This window comes from Gossypium raimondii, chromosome 5, assembly GCF_025698545.1.
Source record: "Gossypium raimondii isolate GPD5lz chromosome 5, ASM2569854v1, whole genome shotgun sequence".
Classification (NCBI taxonomy): Eukaryota; Viridiplantae; Streptophyta; class Magnoliopsida; order Malvales; family Malvaceae; genus Gossypium; species Gossypium raimondii.
In genome coordinates this window covers 1,626,149-1,651,436 of record NC_068569.1, presented here as the reverse complement: position 1 = coordinate 1,651,436, position 25,288 = coordinate 1,626,149, and the positions used below count along the sequence as shown (strand labels likewise).

At 32.7% G+C, this 25,288-nt stretch overlaps 2 protein-coding genes across 2 annotated transcripts; one reads left to right on the top strand and one right to left on the bottom strand.

Moving 5' to 3' along the window:
- Window positions 1–1,069: 1,069 nt before the first annotated feature.
- Window positions 1,070–2,822, bottom strand: LOC105769845 (GDP-fucose transporter 1). The gene has a single exon (XM_012590761.2). The coding sequence runs from the start codon at window positions 2,362–2,364 to the stop codon at window positions 1,333–1,335; it is 1,032 nt and encodes a 343-aa protein (XP_012446215.1). The 5' UTR covers window positions 2,365–2,822; the 3' UTR covers window positions 1,070–1,332.
- Window positions 2,823–4,248: 1,426 nt separating this feature from the next.
- LOC105771077 (pentatricopeptide repeat-containing protein At1g31430) lies at window positions 4,249–6,549 on the top strand. Its single transcript, XM_012592481.2, has one exon. The coding sequence runs from the start codon at window positions 4,293–4,295 to the stop codon at window positions 6,156–6,158; it is 1,866 nt and encodes a 621-aa protein (XP_012447935.1). The 5' UTR covers window positions 4,249–4,292; the 3' UTR covers window positions 6,159–6,549.
- Window positions 6,550–25,288: the final 18,739 nt, after the last annotated feature.

Sequence of the window (25,288 nt, the reverse complement as noted above, 5' to 3'; positions counted from 1 at the left end):
ATTGTGAATCAGTGGCTGGCTTGATTGGTGGGAAACCATGACTTTTGATCATAGGGTGCAGCCTCGGATAAGCAAACAAGGCTGCGGATTGAAGCTGTTGATTTGTAATGTTTGAAGCTGTTGTTTATGATAAAATGCACTCCCAGATAGAATTTGATTGGCTGTAACAAAAGCAAGAAACCTGTCTAATTTCAGGCAAAGAAAATGGGTAAGAGGATGTTTTGTAAGAGCTCCAGGAACCAAGGAAGAAGGCCTCAATTGAGATTCATCGGACTTTTTTAGCACAGTAATTTGGCCTTCGAGTGTTCATATCTTTATAGATAAAATCGTCATAGAAAAATAATCAAGACAGACAATACCTTGCAAATTGATTATAACTTGGTATAAGAGCTTAGGGTATTAGAGTGTAGGACCAAGGACATTGCTTCCCTGACGTCAGTACTAACTAGACCATGTTCTTTACATAAATCAAAAGAAGAAGAGCTGTGGAAATGGATTGGTTAGGACAACAACGTTGCTGAAACAAGCAATAACTTGACTAATTTGGGCGTCCTGTTCTCGATAGCAGCCGACTCGATCATGCATTACTAAATGAACTAGTAGCAAGTTCCTAAGACCAGAGGTTAAATGGCAGAATGCATACCAAACAATAAAATTAACAAAATGGTTCAGCAGTAATTGATCTCAGAGATAAACCATTGGCATTTATGCAAAATATCAGAACATCAGTTAATTTCATAGTGAGTCGGTGCCTTCTTCACTTTCGCAACGCCAATCAAGCTTACCCCTCGATTCAAGTCATATTAGACACAAGATCTGTCCAAAAATCAAGCTATGACATAAGGTTTTCTAGTCTACTTCTGTTTCCTCTTTTTCATCAAAGAGATACGATGTTGGTTGGTATTAAGATTTAAGTACCAAAAGTTGATTTACTCAGAGAGGTCCTTGAAACTAATCCGGGACCCTATAACTGATAGCAACATCAATATCTAAACCAAGGCAACAATGAAAAAGTAAAAAAGACACAACAAAATACATATTCAAAACCATCAATGAGCCAAAGACTATATATGGAAAACTGTAACCAGCCAGCCACTAGTACATTAAGCAACAAAGAATGCGACAATATTGTCAATTATGAATATGAAGCATAATGACTCGTAAATCACCAAATTGCTAAAACGTAAAGCGCTAACCGTGTTTAAATTCTAGACATGGGATTGTGAGATCTAACACAGCAAAGGTACTTTCAAAAATAGGGGTACTAAAGATTCATACATTCGAAAAGTATTCTTAGAGGCTAAAACCATGAAAACTAAGAAATAACACTTCTCATACAGAAGCATGTTTACCAGATACACTCTTATCTTGATTCTCATCAGCGTCATTCTCGTCTACGTCACCGGTCTGCTTAGATGCCGATGACTCACGTGGTGGTCCAGTAACTGACTGCTGATAAAGAACCCCTCCTGCCAGAGTGAAGAGGAGACAAACCAATCCGAAAGGAGTAGCATGCTTATCCCAAATCAACACATTGATCACAACTGTAAGAAACTTATTCACTACACCAGTCACGGTAAATGCTGTGGCGGAGATCGCCTTCCTAGCCGCAAATCCAAAGAAACTAATGAGCAAACCGAACAAGCACGACAAAGATACGGCGGTAAATGCCACAGGCTCAAACCAATCCCCACCATTGGCTCCCAAAGCAGCAAAAACCTCTTTGTATTCTCCAGTCAAAACCCAAAATATGGGTGCCATCATCAAGGACAAGAAGTTGTTGTACAACACAAAACCCCAGGTGTTCAACCCAAGATTCATCACCATATGCTTAATATACACCATTTCAGTAGTAATTGTCACCAAATATGCGAACGCCCATGAATATGCAGTCAAGGTAAATGCTGAATCAGTGGCAACATACCCAACAGCACCACCCAGAATGATCAACAGGGAAATAAATGTTAACTTTGAAGGGCACGGTTGTCTCCTAAAGGTTGTATCAGCTAAGGCAACCAAAAGGGGTGTCAAGGATCTAAACACTATAAAAGTATCAACATTGGCATGACGCAAAAGATTGGTGTTTGTGAAGATCGCGAGGTAAAAGACAATGGCAGCAGGCAAAAACTTCTTGGCAGTATCCCATGTGAAAGCATCATGATGTAAAAACCCAAACTTTCCCAAAACCCAGACTCCTAAAGCAGAAGTTAAGTACTGTAACGCAGTTAACAATCCTGGGTAATTGAATTTGGTGATTGCAAATTTGTTAATAACAGCAAGCAAACTTGAACAAAGTGCATAACCCGCAACCAAACTACTTGTAGCATAGTATTGCTTAGTGGAATCAAATCGAATAGCTGACATTTTTCACAACAAATATCGACAAGATGAAATCAATGGATCTGAAAAAAGAATTAGTGGGAATTGTAACAGGATGTGAACTAGAAGAGGACTTGATGAGAGGGAATGGGGATGTGGGTATTTAAGATTTGATCTAAACAAATCAAAGTAAAAGGAAAAAAACAGATTAAAGAAGCAAAATAAAAGAAATTGAAACAGAGAAGTCACCGACAAGGAAGTGGGAGATCTTGGAGAAAGCCTTTTGAGATCGAAAATGAATGGTTGTGAAAGAGAACAGAGTGGTGGGGGGTAGAGGCGTAGCGTCGTACTAGAAAGCAGAGTCCGCTTGCTTTGATTGGTTAATTTCCGCAAGAGGAACAGGGGAGGTTTAGAGAGGGAGCCACTTTCCCACGGTTCAATAAAAATCGAAGAGGAAGGGACGATTTCAGGTTTCAGACTATACGACAGCGTCTACCAATGACAATGCCTAAACAATTTTAACATGCTGATATTTATTGATTGTTATTGTTCCATTAATTTATTTTCCACCTATTAACATATTTTATATTTACTTGCTTAATTTTTTTTTGAATTTTATTTCTTTTTTATTTATTAAAATATATTTATTTTAATATTTAATAATTTTATATTAATTTAATATATAGTTATCTTAATTTTTTAATGTTTATATTATATATTATTATAAATTACATAATATATAAAAATAAAATAATATAAAACATGTAAAACTTAAAAATGAATTAGGCGAGTTTGAGTCTTGAAATAGGAGTTTAAAATTGACATTTTAGACAATGTATCCACTAAAAAATTGACATATTTAAATACTTCATTAATGTAATTATACACTATCATTAAAATTGTAAATAAATTCTAATTAAAATGATAAAGAAAACCATATTTAAAACTTATTTATAAAGACATGACTCACTTTAAATATAACTTAAAAAAAACTCAAAGTTTTTATATATGCTCTTGTACCTTTTTACATTATGTATATACACGATATAGATTGATGTATCATTTGATGTGTTAATACATCATCAATAAAACTTAAAATTAATATATTTAAATGTCTCGTTAATATAATTAAAAATTGTAAAAAAATCACACTTAAAACTTAATTATAAAGATAAAAAATCACTTTAAATATAATTAAAAAATATTTTAAAACTCAAACAACTATTTAAAAGTCAAATTTCTACTCTACACCTCCTTTGAATTAAATATTGTACAGGGAGAGTGGGTCAAAAGTAATTCAATAATTGCACTTGTAATTTTAAAGCCCATTACTGATTGCCTTTTACGGGCTTGCAGTGTGGAGCCTATAGGAATTAGAATGGCTCACACTGGAGCTTTTCAAGAAGCCTTTGAGTTTCTCTCGCATTTTAATTAAATTAGTTTTTATACGGTTAATAAAATTTAAATAAATAAAAAATATCTTCGTTGAATTTTAAATTAAAAAATTATTTATTGAACCATAAAAATTTAAATATATTAACTATATTAAACAATAAATCATAATTTTTAAGCTGTAAATATTAATTCTTATTCCAATTTAGTATTATTTAATTTTTTAATAATAAAAAACTAACATGATCCATTTAATAGTAGAAGGATTAATTTAATCAAATTCTTATAATAGAAAGATCTCTCAAGCATATTCACTATTGAAAATATTAATATATTAATTCTTATTATATAAAACTTTGAAACACTAAATGCAAAATTTTGGTATATTTGACAAATTTCAAAGGATTTTGAAAATTCAAACTTCAAGCAAATTCCAAAGAAAAGTTTTAATCTTTTTCAGCATCAAAATCAAATTATATATTGAGGCGGGCGTAAAAAAAAAAAAAAAAAAATCCCTTTTTAAGAGCCCAAGTCAAGTTCATAAACAGTTACATAATAAAATCCTTGAGCTCTCTAGTCTGATGCTCCTTCAAAGTCAGCTTCGGTTATTTCACTTCATTTCCCGCCATTACATTTTATCAAAGCCACGCCTTTTCTCGTTTCACTCTCCATTAACCAAGCAATCATGCATCTCTCTTCTCAAAAGCTGCAAATCCATGAACCACCTTAAGCAAATCCAAGCCCAAACCTTTCTACTTGGTCTGCACCAAGACAGCCACACTCTCAACAAGCTCATAGCTTTTTGTACAGACCCAACTCTTGGAACCTTTCGGTACGCTGAAAAGATCTTCAATCTCGTTCAATACCCATCTTTGTTTATTTACAATGTGATGATCAAGACGTTTGTGAAAAAGGGTAGTCATAAAAATGCAATCTTGGTCTTTGGGAAGCTTAGAGAGCAAGGATTGTGGCCCGATGGTTTTACCTATCCTTTCGTTTTTAAGGCAATTGGAAGCTTGGGAGCTGTTTTTGAAGGTCAAAAGATTCATGGGTTAGTAGCAAAATCTGGGCTTGAATTTGATGCTTATGTCGTTAATTCACTTATGGATATGTATGTTCAAGTGGGTCGGATTCGGTGTTCGAAGAAGTTGTTTGATGAAATGCCTCAAAGAGATGTTGTTGCCTGGAATGTGTTGATTTCTGGGTTGGTTAAGTGTGGGAAGTTTGAAGATGCTGTGAATCTTTTTGGGCTGATGAGAAAAGAGGGTCTGGTTAAGCCTAATGAGGCTACAATTGTTAGTACTCTTTCGGCTTGCACGGCATTGGGAAGATTGGATCTTGGAAAGGAAATTGACCATTATGCAAGGGAGGAACTTGAATTGACTACTATAATGGGGAATGCTTTGTTAGACATGTATTGCAAGTGTGGTTGTCTAGATATTGCCAGAAAACTTTTTGATGACATGCCGAGTAAAAATGTTAATTGTTGGACTAGTATGGTTTCTGGCTATGTAAATGTTGGTCAGCTGGCTGAAGCTAGACGGTTATTTGAGAGAAGTCCAGTTAGGGATGTAGTTCTTTGGACAGCCATGATTAATGGTTATGTGCAATTCAACTGTTTTGATGAGGCAGTTGGACTGTTTCAAGAAATGCAGGCCCAAAGGGTTAAACCAGATAAATTTGTTTTGGTTTCTCTCCTAACTGGTTGTGCTAAGTTGGGAGCTCTTGAGCAAGGGAAATGGATTCATGGTTACCTTAATGAAAATAGTATTGTTCTTGACACTGTTGTTGGTACAGCTCTTATCGAAATGTATGCAAAGTGTGGCTGCATTGAGGAAGCTCTGGAGATATTCTATGGGTTGAGAAAAAGGGATACTGCCTCTTGGACTTCAATTATATGCGGGATGGCAGTTAACGGGGAAACAAGCAAGGCACTCGAGTTATTCTCGGAAATGGAACAAACCAATGAAAAACCTGATGATATCACCTTTATAGGTGTTTTAAGTGCTTGTAGTCATGGAGGATTGGTTGAAGAAGGTCGTAAGGTTTTTGATTCCATATCAAAAGTGTATCATATGGAGCCAAAGTTGGAACACTATGCGTGTTTGATTGACCTACTTTGTCGAGCTGGACTGTTAGTTGAAGTAGAGAAGTTGATAGATGATATACCAGGCAAAGATAATGAAACCATTGTGCCCCTTTATGGTTCATTGCTTAGTGCTTGCAGGACCTATGGCAATGTTGAGATGGGAGAACGAATGGCTCAACGGCTAGTAGAAATTCAATCAAGTGATTCAAGCGTTCATACACTTCTGTCCAATATCTATGCATCTGCTGATAGATGGGAAGATGTAAAAAAGGTTAGAGAAAAGATGAAAGATCTTGGAGTCAAAAAGGTGCCTGGCTGTAGCTCAATTAAAGTCAATGGTGCAATAACTCAATCATAAAGCAGTCGCTTAAAAAAAATCCAAGTTGGGGAATCAAAATTTTCAAGAAGAGGCAATTGGACTACTGGTTGGGTTTCTTGTTCAAGCAGGTTTTCATAACAGTTTTTAACAGGCACGCTTAAATTTGCTCCAAGTCTGTGGTGGAACATGCGTCATTCAACATCTCCATTAGGTTTGATCCAACAGAATCATTTCATGTATCTTGTTAAAATTTAGTATCAGATTTAGATGTTAAAATCATCATCTGAATATTACACAAAGGCATGAGTTTACAATTGTCAACTCAGTGCAGACACTAACATCATGTTCATAGGAATATGAGTTTTGACTGAAATCTGTGAACTATTGTTTATTAACAGGGAAATCTATATTGAAACCAGATTTTTGTTAAGATTTTTCTTTGGCTAATTTCTTAAGAGTTCATGCCATATATTAATGTTTGGTTGTGGATTTCTTTTTCATTGTTGTTTACTTGTCTGCATTGAATTGCTAATATTCATGGATCTCCTAAGCAATTGCCGGCCTTTCCTAGCAGGTATCTCTCTCCTTTCTGCTAACTTGTATTTGAAGTTACATATTCCAGTTGTGATCTGTTTAGTAATATTATGCCGTAGTCCTTTAAATTAATTACGGAGAAACTGACAATGCTATGTGGCACAAGGATTCATCTACGTAGTTCAACTTTTGCCTACATGGTCTTCTAGGATTGAGTTTGCACATAACGTGTTAAGAGACAGGGCTTGCCTGGTAAGGTCAAACTTTTAATCTCCATTTGAGGTGCCTGCTCGTTGGGTTTTTTATACCATTGCAACCGAATTGATTCAGACTCGGGTGTGAGTCTCCTCTGTCTGACATGCATTTGTTCAGTTTTTTTTTTTTTTTTCAATCCTTGCACTCATATTTGGATATGTGTCGGACACGATTACTTTAAAAAAAACAGAAGTTGGATTGTACCTTTTGAGCCCCATAAAACCAGTAATTAATTAGCTCTACATTGACTTGCTGGACTGATATTACCATAACACCAACAGACAAGAAAACATTCTTTTAAAAAATTGGATTATGCTTAAGTACAAAACTGCAATAATATTATTTAATTTCTTCCACTGCAACCTCAACAAAGCTCTAGTTGAGTAGTTGATGATGTAGTGATGGTGACCATCTATCATTATCAGTAAACATATAAAATGCATGAGATTAACATTTGTCACTGATTGCTAAAATAATAACGATAGCTGACATAAAATACATCCCATGTTATCGTTAAATGTCACAATCATAAGGAGCTTTAAATCAGCACATGGGGGTCCACTCATAGACCTTACTCCATAATAGAACTGCAAAAAGTTTTGGGTTAGAAACCCCGTGATTAGGGTTTGATGCTGTTAAGAGTAAATAGCGTAAGTACGAACTATTTATCTACTTATGCAGCAGGATCATAATCATAGCTGTCATCATCATCATCATCGCCATTTCCTTCCATGCATGCTATGGGAGCATAGTCAAATCCATCATTGTCATCATAATCTCCATCTACATGCTTCTTGCACGATGAAGCAACAACCTTGGAAAATGGTGACATTTTCTTTGTACTGCTTCCGTTACGAACTACGAAGTAGGAATGGGGAGAGCAGGGGGTTTAAAAATGGAACTTTGGTTTATTTCTAAGGTCAGCTGGTTTGATGGTGGATTGTGTTTGGTGTTGAATTATTCAATCCGTAACTTGTATTGGGTTTGAAAGGATTCCAGAAGTGCTTATATAGATGGTGGTCTTGGTAGAGATGGTGGATAACCTCTTTATGCCTCAAGGCTAGCACGCGAAGAGCGTGGACTAAAGACCAAAGGTCGTGCTGCCTTGTGCAAGACCAAATTCCGAGCTCAGGTGACGCTACGTGGTCCAGCCATCTAAGCTGAGTATCTGGCAACTCAGCAAATTGTCCTCTGCATCTTATAAATGGCCTTTGATGTTTAGTAAAGTCATCTTTGGGTGTATGCGTAGGGCCAAGTGTAAGATCCTTTAGGACATGGTGGTGGCCTAGACAGTGACAATACAAACCGAAAAAATCATATGGCAGATTTCGCAGGATATGAAAAGTGAGGCTCATTATCTTCTAAAATGTGATTTGGAACTAGCTAAAGTCAAACAGTGGTGGCCTATTTTTCTCAATGTTTTCAGATGAAGGTCAAATTAATGTATCCACTCAGAATATACATAAGCACAAGATTTGCCAAAGCATAGATAATGAAACCATTGTGCCCCTTCATGGTTCCTTGCTTAGTGCTTGCAGGACCAATGGGAATGTTGAGATGGGACTACGAATGCCTCAACGGCTGGTAAAATTTGAAGCAAAGAATTCCACTCTGTAGAGACAATAACATTGTGTCCGTATTCTTAATTTGAAGTTGTCAAATTTTCTCCCTCTCGTTTAGTTTATATTAGATGGAGAAAAATGGAAAACTGGGTTGTCCAGCATGTTCCATGTAACACCCCTAACCCTTATCTGTCATTGGAATAAGGTTACGGAGCATTACCGAACTTTACGAATTAAATACGGACATTTCCCAACCTTTGTTACACATACTAAGAATCAATCATATAACACTCGTATTGTTCTTTAGATGGACCCTCGATGTAACAACCCAATTTTCAGTGGTGTCGGAAACAGTGGCTCGAGGCCACTAAATTTGACAAGTGAGTTCGTAAATTTTATTATATAGTGTTTATGAGTCGATTGTGAATTTAGGGAGGCTTATAAATTAGTGAATTATGCTTTAGAAATATTTGTTAGATTAATTGGTTTTGAAAACAAGGTATCGAGACCTCGATTTTATAAATCGAGCTGTAAATATTTTTATAAATATTTACGGAGTGTCATTAAGGTAGTTTTAAAGTTTCGTTAGAAAATTTTAACGTTTCGATAGTTAATTAACTAAAAGGACTAAATTGAAAAATATGAAAAACTTGCTAATTAAAGAAATAGTGATTAAATGGCTTAATTAATGAACAAAAGAGGAATTAAGTAGAAATTATGCCTAACATAAAGGCATGAGGCGGCATAAGCAGAAAAGAAAACAAAAATCATGTGATTAAAGGGTAAAATTGTAAATTTTGTGAAATTAACTTAAATAAATTAAATTTTAAATTTTTCTAGGCTATTCTTTTCTAATTTTCAATCCAAAAATGCCATTAAAGGTCCTCTAAGCTGGTTTTTCATATTTTTGCATCATGTGAGTTCAATTCTTACTCTTTTTTGTAATTTTGTGTATTTAAGACTTTTACAATTAGGTCCAACTATCTAATGCATTAGTTTTTGATTTTATGGGTGATTTTGAAAGTTAACATTGATGATTAATGGATGTTTGTGATTAACTAACATGGATTTGAAGTTTTAATTTTGTTATATGAAGATCTTATCAAGTAATTTCAATAGAAATTAATTTTAGGACCAAATTGTGAAAAGATTAAATCTTAGGGTTTGGTATTAAATTATATTTATCAAAGGCTGTGTAATAGCTTATAATATTTAGATAAAGTGTTAATTAAAAAATTATCTCATTTGATGAGTTAATTGGTGAGGACTAAATTACAAAATTGTAAAAGTTAGGAAAATTGTGTAATTTCAAAATTTGAGAGGTATAAATTGTGAAGTGGACTGAAATTGAAATATATGCTAATGAATGAAAAATTTACATTCTAGATCAATATCTCTTAGATCAACGAAAAAAGGGAAATTAATCGAGTAGTCTCTTAACTATTACCAATTTTACAATCCAACCCAGGTAAGTTCATATGGTTAAAATTTCATGATTTTTTGTTAATTTAGGAATGATATAATGCATTTATTCATATTTTGTTGTTAAAATTAAGATTATTGTAAAAGTATGAAAATTGAATTGAATTTTTAAAATGAGTAGAATGCAGGATTGAGTACGATTGTTCCGTGGCAAAGAATGAATTGACAGATAAGATCATAGTTGGGCCATGACAATGTTTAAATATAAGACCATAGCTGGGCTGTAACATTTTAATGAAAAGACCATAACTGGGTTATGGCACTTTGAATGTAAGACCATGGTTGGATCATGGCAGTATAGATACGTGTAATACTATAGCTGGGCTATGACATTCTAATGATAAGACCATAACTAGGTTATGACACTACAAATGTAAGACCATGGCAGAGATATGGCAATGCATGTGTAAGACCATAGTTGGACTATGGCACAAAAAGAACGATACACTCATATTCGTAAGCCGTTCTTTGATTTAGTAAGAAATTGTAAGAGACTTATGTGATTGAATTGAAAGATTTATAGATTATTATTGATATTGATCTGAAGGAAGTGTGTTTATTGATTATATTGTATTTGACAGGGAAAAATGTATGATTTATTTACAATTTAATTTATTATATTATATTAAGTTCGGTAAGATCAATGTTTAACCTATTGAACTTACTAAGCTTCATTAAGCTTACTCGTGTTGTTTAATATTCTTATAGATTAACATGTAGTCGGAAGATCGGACCAACACATCAAGCTACACTATCCAGTTTAATTTGGTAATTTTTGCAATGTAAATTTTGGTTTATATGACATGTATAAGGTTGAATTGGCAATGATATAATTTGAAATGTGGTTGTAAATAATATATATTCTATGTATGTTTATGTAATTAGTAGTAGAATTTGATAAATCAATGAAATGAGTTAAATAGGTAGGTATAAGTAAATGAAATATTTGTGCTGTTATGTCATGTTGAGAACATGTTTTAGTTTGTATTGATTGTTTGGTTGGGATATATTGGTGTATGTGAATGTTGAGTGCAGGTAATGTCAAAATGGGTGAGAAAAGTGGCCTTAAAATGACCTATTTTTGTCCACATAGGCAGGGACACGAGCGTGTGTCTCAGCCATGTGTGACACACGGCCTAGCACATGGGCGTGTAGTCTTGCCGTGTGTCCCCTACTTTTAAGAAAATTTTTGAGATTTTGGGAAAAATTCCTTGAGTACCCGGTTTAATCCCGATTCACTTCTAAGGTGAATATTGGGCCTCGAGGGTCTATCTAAGGGATAATATGAGTGTTATATGATTGATTCTTAGTATGTGTAACAAAGGTTGGGAAATGTCCGTATTTAATTTGTAAAGTTCGGTAATGCTCCGTAACCCTGTTTCGGTGACAGATAAGGCTTAGGGGTGTTACACTCGAGGTCCAATATTCATCTTAGAAGTGAATCGGGACTAAACCGGGTACTCAGGGAATTTTTCCTAAAATCTCAAAAATTTTCTTAGAAGTAGGGAACACACGCCCATGTGGTTGTGTGACTCACACGGGTAGGAGACACGCCCGTGTGGGCATTTGATATAAGGCACACGGTCGTGTCCTAGCTCATGTCCTTACCCGTATAACTATTTGACTTGGGTCACACGGCCAAGTCACACGCCCGCGTACCAGGCCGTGTGGGTAACTAATTTATGAAATTAAGGTGCAGGGGTCACACGGCCAAGCCACACGCCTGTGTGCTAGGCCGTGTGTAAAAACCTGGGTATTCTGTTTTGAAATTCAATGTGCTGGGGACACACGACCAGACTACACGCCCATGTACCAGGCCGTGTGTCAGACATGGCTGAGACACACACCCGTGTCTCTGCCCGTGTGGAAGAAAATAGGTCATTTTAAGGCTACTTTTCTCACCCATTTTGATGTTAACCTGTACTCAACATTCACATACACCAATATATCCTAACCAAGCAATCAATACAAACTAAAACATGTTCTCAACATGACATAACATCACAAATATTTCATTTACTTATACCTACCTATTTAACTCATTTCATTGATTTATCAAATTCTACTACTAATTACGTAAACATACATACAATATATATAATTCACAACCACATTTCAAATTATATCATTGGCAATTCAACCCTATACATACCATATAAACCAAAATTTACATTGCAAAAATTACCAAATTAAACTGGATAGTGTAACTTGATGTGTTGATCTGATCTTTCGACTACATGTTAATCTACAAGAACATTAAACAACACGAGTAAGCTTAATGAAGCTTAGTAAGTTCAATAGGTTAAACATTGATCTTACCGAACTTAATATAATATAATAAATTAAATTGTAAATAAATCATACATTTTTCCCTGTCAAATACAATATAATCAATAAACACACTTCCTTCAGATCAATATCAATAATAATCTATAAATCTTTCAATTCAATCACATAAGTCTCTTACCATTTCTTACTGAATCGAAGAACAACTTACGAATATGAGTATATCGTTCTTTTTGTGCTATAGTCCAACTATGGTCTTACACATGCATTGCCATGTCCCTGCCATGATCTTACATTTGTAGTGTCACAACCCAGTTATGGTCTTATCATCAGAATGCCATAGCCCAGTTATGTTCTTACATTTGTAGTGCCATAACCCAATTATGGTCTTATTATCAGAATGCCATAGCCCAGTTATGGTCTTACACATGTATCTATACTGCCATGGTCCAACCATGGTCTTACATTCAAAGTGTCATAACCCAGTTATGGTCTTTTCATTAAACATTTCCATGGTCCAACCATGGTCTTACATTCAAAGTGTCATAACCCAGTTATGGTCTTTTCATTAAACATTTCCATGGTCCAACCATGGTCTTATTCGTCAATTCATTCTTTGCCACGGAACGATCGTACTCAATCCTGCGTTCTACTAGTTTAAAACATTCAATTCAATTTTCATACTTTTACAATAATATTAATTTCAACAACAAAATATTAATAAATATATTATACCATTCCTAAATTAACAAATAATAATGAAAGTTTAACTATATGAACTTACCTGGGTTGGATTGTAAAATTGGTAATAGTTTAGAGACTACTCGGCTAATTTCCATTTTTCTCGTTGATCTACGAGCTCTTGATCTAGAATATAAAACTTTTCATTCATTAGCATATAACTCAATCTCAGTCCACTTCACAATTTATACCCTTCAAATTTCGAAATTATGCAATTACCCCAACTTTTATAGTTTTTTCAATTTAGTCCCTCACCAATTAACTCATCAAACGAGCTAATTTTTCTCAATTAACACTTTATCTAAATATTATAAGCTATTACACAGCCTTTAATAAATATACTTCAATACCAAACCCTAATATTTAATATTTTTCACAATTTGGTCCTAAAATCAATTTCTATTGAAATTACTTGATAAAATCATCATATAACAAAATTAAAACTTAAAATCCATATTAATTCATCATAAAATCCAGAAATCATAAATGTTAGCTTTAAAAATTACCCATAAAATCGAAAACTAATGAATTAGATAGTTGGACCTAATTGTAAAAGTCTTAAAAACACAAAAAATACAAGAAAAGAGCAAGAATTGAATTCACATGATGCAAAAATACGAAAAAACAGCTTAGAAGACCTTCAATGACGTTTTTGGACTGAAAATTAGAAGAAGAATAGCCTAGAAAAGTTTAGAATTCAATTTATTTAAGTTAATTTCATAAAATTTACAATTTTGCCCTTTAATCACATGATTTTTGTTTTCTTTTCTGCTTATGCCGCGTCATGCCTTTAATATAGGTATAATTGCTCCTTAAGTCCTCGTTTGTTCATTAATTAAGCCATTTAATCACTATTTCTTTAATTAGCAAGTTTTGGACCTTTTCAATTTAGTTCTTTTTAGTTAATTAACTATCGAAACATTAAAATTTGCTAAAGAAACTTTAATACTACCTTAATGACACTCTATAAATATTTATAAAAATATTTACAGCTCGATTTATAAAATCGAGGTCTCGATACCTCGTTTTCAAAACTAATTAATCTAATAAATATTTCTAAAGTATAAATTCACTAATTCATAAGCCTTCCTAAATTCAAAATCGACTCATAACCACTATATAATAAAATTTACGAGCTCACTTGTCGGATTTAGTGGTCTCAAACCACTGTTAAATTTCCGACACCACTAAAAATTGGACTGTTACATTCTATCCCCTAGTATGTTGAGATTTTGACTGAAATTTGTAAACTATTGTTTATTAGGAGGGGAACCTACATTGAAATCAGATTTTTGTTAAGAATTTTCTTTTCTTAATTTCATAATTGTTCATGGCATATATTCATTGAATTGCTGATATTCATGGAATTATGGCCTTTCCTAGCAGGTATCTTTTTCTGCTAACATGTAGTTGAAGATAAATAATCCTGTTGTTTGTTTAGGAATATTATGCCGTAGTCCTTCAAACTCATCGTGTGTTGAGAGATTTTTAAGCTCCATTTTCAGGTGCTTTGGTATATCATTACAAATTTACAATATTCTCGTACTCGTATTTAGATATGAGTTTAACACGAGCACTTTTGATTATTATTTTTCGGTTTTAATGTAAAATAATAACATTGGATTGGACCTTTTGGCCTAACGAAACAGTAATTAATTAGCTCTACATTGACTTGTTTGACTGATATTTACCAAGACACCAACAGACAATAAAACATTCTTTTAAAAAAATTGGATTATGCTTAAGTACAAAACTGAGATAATATTATTTAATTTCTTCCACGATAACCTGAACAAAGTGCTAGTTGAGTAGTTAATAATATAGTGATGATGGCCATCTATCATCATCATCATCCTTAAACGTAAATTATTTAAAATAATCCCATGTTTTCCATGAATATCATTTAAAATAATCCTTAAAATCCCACAATCATAAGGTGCTTTAAATTTGCACAATCGGGGGCCGCTCATAGAACTTACTCCATAATAGAATTGCAAAAAGTTTTGGGTTAGAAACCCCATGATTAGGGTTTGATGCTGTTAAGAGCAAATAGCATAAGGACTAACTATTTATATTCACTCATGCCGCTGGAGCATAATCATAGTTGCCATCATCATCACCCTCGAGAGAAGCTGCTGGAGCATAGTCATAGTCTCCATCATCATCGTCGCCATCGCCTTCCATGCATGCTGCGGGAGCATAGTCAAAATCATTGTCATCATCGTCTCCATCTACATGCTTCTTGCACCATGAAGCAACAACCTTGGATAAAGCTGACATTTTCCTTCTACTTCTGTACTGTAACAAAGGAGGAACTGTGGTTTCAAAATGGGTCTAGTGGTGGCTTGTGGTTGTGGTTGAATTATACTAAAATTCAATCTGAAACTTGAGTTGGGTTTGAACGGATGCCATAAGTGCATATATAGATGGTGGTGTTGGTAGAGGTGGTGAATAGCCTCTTTCTGCCACAAGGCTACCACGCGAAGAGTGTGGAATAAAGACGAAAAGTTGTGCTGCCTTGTGCTAGCCCAAGTGCCGAGCATGGGTGGCGGTACGCGGTCCAGCCTCCTAAGGTGACAAATCAGCAGATTCTCCTCTGCATATCATCAATGGCCTTTGATGTTAGTAAAGTCATCTTTGGGCCAGGGTGGTGGGCTACACATTAGAATCTAAAAAAAAAATTAAATCATTTTGCTGCTTTCGCAGGATATGAAAAAGTGAAGCTCATTATCTTCTAACATGTGGTTTGGAGCTAGCTATGGCCAAATAGTTGTGGTATCATCATGGCAACATAATCACATTTTGCTCGAACGTAAATCTTCTGCCCCCTCCCCATGTCCCCATTTGTGCCCCCTTCAGCCACGCGTAATTATTTTTTAATTTGATATTAATGGTAGGACTTGGTAAAAAAATAAATAATAAATTAAATCAATTCATTATTTTGAATTACAAAATATAAAAAAAAAATAATCGAAGATTTTCTCATGCTAATATTTAAGTTGAGTTGTAGAGCACAATCTTAACCCACTTGTGAAGTTTAAAAATTCCATTAACTATATATGGGATAATTTTCCAACTAAATAATCAAATATATTGAATTGAAGGATTAAATCTACAACATTAAACCACAAATAATCAACTATATGGATTTGCAAAAAATAAGTGTTTTCGATTCTTCATTTGTTATGCTTTATAATGATTGGATTCTATTTTGTAATTGCACAAACATATATTTATAATTTTGTAATTACAAAATTAATTTTAATTCAAGAACCATCTTATCAAATCATTAATAAAATTAATTTTATCTCTAATTACCGGGTGGTTTAATGTTGTAAGTTTATCTTTGAGTAAAATAAAATAATTATTTGATTTAAAATCTTATTTGTTATCTCAATTTATTATTCTTATTTTGATTTCGTTCATTTTGCTCGACATTTTCAAATGAATCATGAGATTAAAAAGAAGGTTTGAATTCGAGTTAATTAAATTTCGATTTAACAAACCACATAATAATGATAATGGTTGATGCTTTTTTTTGATTAATTAGGGAATCTTGATGGAGACAAACACTAACTTGTTTGGTATTAAATCCTCAGAATATCTAATTTCAACTGGGCGGAATAAATCTGATAAAGATTAAAGAAAACATCTTCATGATCTTGTCTTATTAATTAGTCTTAATATTTTATATTTAACAAATCGGAAGGCTTTTGAGGATTTACACTGTTGATTTATTTTAAAGTGATTCTAAAAGGTATTCAGATAGGAAAGCAAAATAATTATTAGTTTGAGGATAGATTATTCAATAGTTATTTGCCTACTACTGCTACTTGTTGGAATTCTTTTATATAAGAAAATCAAAATGCTACAAAATTTAAGCCCACAATTGTTTAATTAAAATGGTGTGTTTTGATAAGTTATCTTATTAAAAATAAAATTAGGTTTAATATTTAATATTTTTTGAACAATCTGATTTTGATTATATCTGCTCTTTTTGATGTAATGTCTAAAACTACCCATATCCCTTCCTATTTCATAAATAGGAGGATAATCTGACTTTCGAAAAAATAATTTACATTTTTCCATAAATTAGATTATATTACAACTCACACTCATTATGTGAGTGAATTTTAAAAAATAATATATATGATTAAATTTGTATCACTTTAACTCTTGATATTAAAAGATTAACATTTTGTTTCACATAATTATTTTTCTATTTTACATAAAAAATACCTTTCTATTTGATATTTCCCTGTTTTTACTCTTTATGTTTGATACTTGTGGATTTTCCACCCAATAATATCATCTTTTAACCTTTTTTCATTGATTCCTTTATATTTATAGGGACGGAAAAAGCTTTTGAATTTCAATTATTCTAAAATTGCGAGTAAAAAATCACACCAAGAACATAAAAAACACAGTCATGTTATTATAATAGTACTAATATACATTGTATTAAAGATATATAAAAGGGAAAAGTATATATAATTAAATCTTATCAAATGTTTGTGTTTATCATGAATAAGCTTGATATTGCATTAAAATATACGATATTTTAAAAATAAAAGTAAATAAAATTATTTATTAAACAAATAATATTTTATCTTAAGACTGAAGTAATTAGCCTCATTTCTCCTACACTGATTTTTATTCTTATTAAAAAAATCGTTTTTCTTTTAAATTTATATTTCACATATATACTTACTAACATCATAGTTATTAGTATTTGCTCCTAATTTATAGGTTAGTAGGAAATTAATTAATGAAAAATAGGCAAAAATTGGATATTGCCATATTGGTTCATGACTTGTACAAAGTACATATCATACAACATTTCACAAGCATATTGCACGTAGAAATGCATGGACTTTGAGTCATCATATACAACTCCAAAAAATAATCCACCATGATATCTATTTATTATTAATAACTAATAATTAATTAAATGATTAGCATCGCATAAGCTGTGTTGGTGGAGTCAATCATTAGGTTTTTGATTAATATATATATATATATTTGCTAGCATGTTGGGTTAATTAATTTATGTGACATCTCTTAATCATTCGACTCTATTATATAAAAAAAGGTTCAATCTTTTGATTACTTAATAATAAAATAAATTATTTATTCAAAATTCCCGCACGACTGTACTAAAATTTCTCATCCTACATGAATAAAGAAAACCAATTTATATATAGATTAACGACAATATATATTGCTATATCTATTATCGTAAGATTACATCATGCATGCATGCATATTAACTCCAAAAAGAAAAACCTAAAAACATACAGTACAACATACTAACTAGGGTTTTAGAGCATTGCAAAAACTATAACTAGGGTTTGATAATGTTACTATAACCCCTTAAAATTAAGCTGGCGCTGGAGCATAATCATGTTTAGCCGGTAAATTTGAGTTTGAAATAACATGTACACCCTCAACGTACATGATGATGTTCATGTTTGAGCTGCTTTGAAACTTTTTAATATTATCAGCAGCAGCATCATGCATGATGACACATGACTTTGAGCTACTCATGATGATGATATCCCAAGATATGTGAGAAAGGAGCGTTTGGTTTTTGACTTTTGACTTTGAACCACCAGTGGGAGACTTTTGGGTTGAACCTGGTGGGGAGATAGGCAGAGGTTTATATAGAGAGGAACACGAGGCGATTCCTGTCATAGGAAATTCGGAGCGTGTGATGCTTGTGACATAAAAAAACCGCGTTAAATCTTAGCTGGCTTCGTTGCAAAGCCAAAAATAAAAATAAAAAAATCAATACTTTTACATTAATATTGAAGGATATGTAATGAATAAATGTAACAAAATGATTAATTCTCTGTCTGGTCTTTTTCTCCTCCTGTTGTTGTCATTCTCGGTTTTCTAGTGAAAGGTATTTGTGGGTATTTATTCTTAGTGACATCGATGGAACTTGTAACACCTCTTACCCGTATCCAACACTGGAATAGGGTATGAGGCATTACCAAAACACATACACTTGTAAACGTATTTAACCGAATTATAAAATTTCATCTAAATTAAAACTTTCAAAATAATTAACATGTTTCTATAACTTTTCACAATATATCCTCAAAATATTATAATCATAATAATTAGGGCCTATGAGACCCGATACATACTCATGCAATTCAATGTTTCATTTCCATTTCATTCAATTCGCAACTTCTCATGCTCACAATTTAAATCAATTAACTAGCAATTTCCATTTAATTCACGTACAATTCAATGACATTAAGTTCAACACTAATACGTATTTACCATTTAACTCAATGTTTATCGATTATACCGTTCAATAACACATTTATGAAATTCACAATTTTGCAATGAAAATATCACTTTAGCTTAAATAATATGAACTTATTATTTCATTATCTTTCCACATTTGTTTCTATGCACATCACACAAGATATAAGCATATCATTCAACCATAGTTGCAAGCTAGTGTATTTAAACATAACTCTTTTTGGAACTAACCACACGATAAACCATTTCAATGCATAACTTATAAATTTAACGTGGCATAATCTAGCCACTACTTGGCCAAAGCCTAAGCATATACACCAAATATGTTAGCCAAATACGCATTTAGCATAAGCATTATAAGCATGGATGAGCACAACATTTATTCATGTATCAGGCTTACCAACATGTGTTAATTCATAAACCATTCATGCCATTATTTCATGCCAAATCATATACCGAATATACCATACACACATACTATGAAACTTTATTTTCACACATGAGCTTAAACCATGACCAATAATGCACAAATATAAGCATCATTTCTATTTCATCGTTTATCAATTAAAATCAAGCATATGACCAATTATACACAAATCACTCATATATTTCCCAATTTTCCTCCTCCTCCTCTCCATTCCACATCCTTAATGTGTATAACACACTTAAACAACATTAGCTATAATTTCACTATTCACTCACATGTATATTCAAAAATGTTTATCCGAGTCAGAGTCACTAAATTATTTTTATCCGGAACTAAAGAGCTCCAAATTAAGATCCGTTAATTTTCTCTGAAACTAGACTCACATAAATTCTTACCATAAAATTTTCAGAATTTTTTGTTCAGCCAAATAGTACATTTTATTCTTTAAAATTTCCCCTGTTTCGCTGTCTGATAGTTCCGACCACTCTTTACTAAAAATGAATTATCTAATTGTACAGAATTTGGATGATGTTTCCGTTTATTTCCTTTGAAAATAGACTCATTAAGGATTCTAAGCATATAAATTATAACTCATAATTATTTTTATTCAATTTTTTATGATTTTCCAAAGTCAGAATAGGGGAACCCGAAATCATTCTGACATTGTCTCACAAATTATATCTCATGATTTACAATTCCATTGCTTACACCGTTTCTTCTATGAGAAACTAGACTCAATAAGCTTTAATTTCATATTTTATTCACCCTATAATTCAATTCCCAAAATTTTTGGTGATTTTTCAAATTTATACTATCTGCTGCTGTCCAAAATCGCTTTAGTGCAAAATGTTGATTTCATTTTGCCCCAAATTTCTGATTTATACAACTCGGTCCTTTCTCAATTAACCCTCAATTAATCTAATTTTCTCAATTAATACTTTACCTAGACATTATAAGTTGTTTCACAACTATTGAAATTCAGAATTTCCACATATAACTCTATCTTCAAACTCTTTTACTATTAGGTCTCAAACATTCACTTTCTATTCAATTCTTTCAATAAAATCAGCATATGAACAATTTAAAGCTCTAATTCCATCCTAAATCATCATATATTTCCAACATGTATTCATAGCAACTTTCAACTTCTTTCATAGAATCAAAAACTAATGAATACAACAAGTGGGCCTAGTTGTAAAAGTCACAAAAACACCAAAATTTCAAGAAATAATCAAGAATTGAACTTACCTGCAGTAAAAATAGGAAGAACCAGCTCAAGGAAACCCTTCTATGGTGTTTTTTCTGATGAGATTGCAGAAAAATAAAGAGAAATCTAGATAATTCCACTTTGGTCCTATCTTTATTAAGTAAATTTTGCAATATTTCAATTTTGCCCTTATTTCTCCTTACTTTGTTGCTGATTTCATGCCTTTGCCGTCCACCCCAAATAGACCTTGGGTCTATTTTCCTTTGAAGCCCTCTTCCTTTTATCATTTAAGCTATTTAATCATTTCCCATAATTTTGCATTTATTACAATTTAGTCCTTTTTGTTCAATTAATTATCGGAACTTTAAAATTTCTTAACGAAACTTTAATACTAACTTTTTAACACTCCATAAATATTTATAAAAATATTTATGGCTCGATTTAAAATCTCCGAGGTCTCGATACCCTATTTTTTATTCTAATTATTTTAATATTTATTTCTAGTGCACTATTCACTATTTCAAAAATTTTCCTAACTTCACATTTAACTTATACTCACTAAATTAATAATATTTTCTACTCATTTGTCGAATTTAGTGATCTCGAATCACCGTTCCGACACCTCTGAAAATTCAGGCCATTACATTTTTTTTCCTCGTCAGATTTGTGTCCAAAAACCACTGTTCCATCTAGACCCAAAATGGGGCTGTTACAGAACCATCTTTAACTCGAAAATTTATTTGAGTTAGATTTTTATGATTTTTGAATGGTTTTATTTATAAAAAAATCGTAAAATATTTTATATACATGAAAAATCATATAATTTTGTAGTTTTATCCCATAGAATCATTTCATGTATCATTTTAGCATCTGATTTTAGAAGTTAAGATTATCATCTGAAGTTCACACAAAGGCATGAGTTTAGTAATATTCATGGATCTGCTAAAAAATTGCTGGCCTTTCCTAGCGGCTATATTTTTCCTTTCAGCTAACATTTATTTGAAGAAACTGATATGGTATATGATGACTAGGATTCATATACATGATCACATACCGTGTTAGAGACAGGGCCAGTCTCTTCGAACTTGTTACACCCACAGCATTAAAGCTTATTCAAACTCAGCTTAATCCCTCTCTTTGTAAGAAAATATTTCGTAGGGATTCTCTGAATGACAAGCAACTAAAAAGCCTTCACCTTCGACGGTATCAATAAAATCCACAATTTTCCAAATCCCAAATCACAATGTTGTTCAATCTCCTCTGCCATTAACAAAGTTACCCTCTTAACTGAAAAATTCCCAGCCGTATCTCTAATCCAGATAATACGATTAGTACATGATCTACATTTATTTGAACAACTCCTTTATAAAAATCTTACTCGGTAAAAATACCATAGAAGCTCTATACTAAGAAATCGTATTACATTTGTCCTCTCTACTCAAAAAATTGATAGATTAGTCCATATATATTAGATAAAAGAGCAAACTATTCTTTTTTATTAAAAATTTCTTGAACTTTTTCTGTTAAGTGTTGACGTGTGGCTGATGCAGCAACCAAACAATGACAAGTAACAAGTCATGTGTATCTCATATTGACTTGGAGGGACTAGTTCAAGTAAAATGAATGGATAAAAATTTTAAAAAAAGAAATGAAAGAAGTTTTAACAAATAGTGAAATTGATAAAATTTTTTAAGTAAACACAGTAACATAATATCATCACTTAACATTAGAAATAAATATAATTTTTAGCAAAAGAGCAATTTCCTCTTGAAATTGATTTAACAATTTTATAATAAAAAATACAATTTAATTTTTAATACAAAAGTTTATATAATACTTTCACCAAGCTTATTCCAATCAATCTTAGTACAGTATTGATGCCCATACACATCTGTCACAGTAACCCATTTCAACGATGCTATTCCATAAAGCCTCGAGAAAAGCAACTTCAACTCCTTATCCGCGAACCAGCAATCGTGCCAAAATAAAACACTTTTACCATCCCCCACTGCCCGCCTAATCGGCCCGCAAGATTTTGTTAACCTAGCTTGGGAATTTTTCATAATGCCCTTCCATAGTGTCAGCATCTTCTTTTGATTGGAACATGAAAACAACCAGCTTTATTTATCTTCTCTTACAGTCTTACTTATATTTAGATATGCCTTAAAACACAAGTACTTTTAAAAAATAAAAAAGCAACAATATCAGTTACTAGATTTTATTTTCAAGTTTAGAGTCTGACCTTTTAGGTCCCCATCAAACCAGTGATTAATTAGCTCTACATTGACTTGTTTGACTGATATTTACCATAACACCAACAGATAAGAAAACATTCTTTTAAAACAATGGATTATGCTAAAGTACAAAACTGCAATAAATTATTTAATTGCTTCCACGTTTGTCACAGATTGCTAAAATAATAACGATAGCTGACATAAAATACGATCCCATGTTTTCCTTGAATATCATTTAATTAAAATAATCCTTATAAACCCAAAATCACAAGGTGCTTTAAAGCCCCACCGGGGGGCACTCATAAACCTCACTCCATAATAGAATTGCAAAAAGTTTTGGGTTAGAAACCCCACGGTAAGGGGCACTCATAAACCTCACTCCAATCATGCAGCTGGAGCATAATCATAGCTGCCATCGTCATCATCATCGCCCTCGAGAGAAGCTGCTGGAGCAACGTCATAGTCTCCATCATCATCGTCGCCATTGCCTTCCATGCATGCTGCGGGAGCATAGTCAAAATCATTGTCATCATCATCTCCATCTGCATGCTTCTTGCACCATGAAGCAACAACCTTGGATAAAGGCGACATTTTCGTTCTACTTCTGTAACAAAGGAGGAACTGGGGTTTAAAAATGGGTCTAATGGTGGCTTGTGTTTGGCGTTGAATTATGCTCAAATTCAATATGTAACTTGGTTTGGATTTGAGAGCCATCCGTAAGTGCTTATATAGATGGTGGTGTTGGTAGTGGTGGTGAATAGCCTGTTTCTGCCACAAGGCTACCACGCGAAGAGTGTGGAATAAAGACCAAAGGCTGTGCTGCCTTGTGCTAGACCAAGTGCCGAGCATAGGTGGCGGTACGCGGTCCAGCCATCTAAGCTGACAAGTCAGCAGATTCTCCTCTGCATATCATCAATGGCTTTTGATGTTTAGTAAAGTCATCTCCGGGGCAGGGTGGTGGGCTACACACTACAATCTGAAAAAAGAAAGAAATTAAATCATATTGCTGCTTTTGCAGGATATGAAAAAGTGAAGCCCATTATCTTCTAACATGTGGTTTGGAGCTAGCTATGGCCTAATAGTTGTGGCATCATCATGGCAACATAATCACATTTTGCTCAACATTTTCAGATGAATGGCAAACTAATGTGTCCAGAGAAAAATTACAAATATTAGAATTCAAGTTTCAATTTTAATTAAATTTAGTTTCTCTGATTAATTAGGGGAATATTGATGGATATAAACACACACTTCTTTGGTATTAAATCCTTACCATATCTTAAGTTCAATGATAAAAAAAACCTCTTCATGTTAGTGTTAGTGTTCTTGTTTTTATTATTATTATATTAATTGGTGTTAATTTAATTTAAAGTGATTCTAAAAGGTGGGAATGGAATTCATAATTATTTCTTTTTGGCCATAAAAATTCATAATTATTAATTTGAAGATAGATTATTCAATAGTTAATTGCCTAGTAGTGCCTGTTGTTGAAACTACTGCTAAAAGATTAACCAATTATAAATTCACACTTGACTCGACTTAAACTATGTTAAATTAAAATTAAGTTGAAAAACATCGTTGTTAATCTTGAATTAGCAACATGCCTTGCGTCAACTTGTCTGCGTATGTATATATACTTGCCTTAATTAAGTTTAAGATTATATTCCCTCAATTAGCTTTCCTAAAGATATTCTCCATTATTCATTGATTAATTAAGCCATAATAGCACTAACGATTATTGATTGCGATGATAAGATACATTGTACTCCTAAAAGGATATATAAGTTCAAACTTTGGATGTGACATTGTTAAGAGATAGAGGCAAATTTAGAGGGTGTAGACAAGGTTTTGACCCTCCTAAAATGAAAAAATTTGCTATGCAGGCTTCTTAAGAAATGTTTAAATTATAAAGTAATATATAATCAAATTGCACTTTAACCCTCCCAAGAATGAAAAAAAATTATTATGTCCCTTCAGCAAATAATAAAATCATAAATTAATACATGATAAAATTATATTTTGATCTCTCAAAATTTATAATTCAACTCTAGCCCTAAAATTTTCTAGATTTCCCCTATTGAGAGAGGTAATCACGAATATGGAGAATAAAAAAATTAAGCCATCTTAGCAAAAAAAAAGAAGCTAGAATTTACAACTTAGTTTTA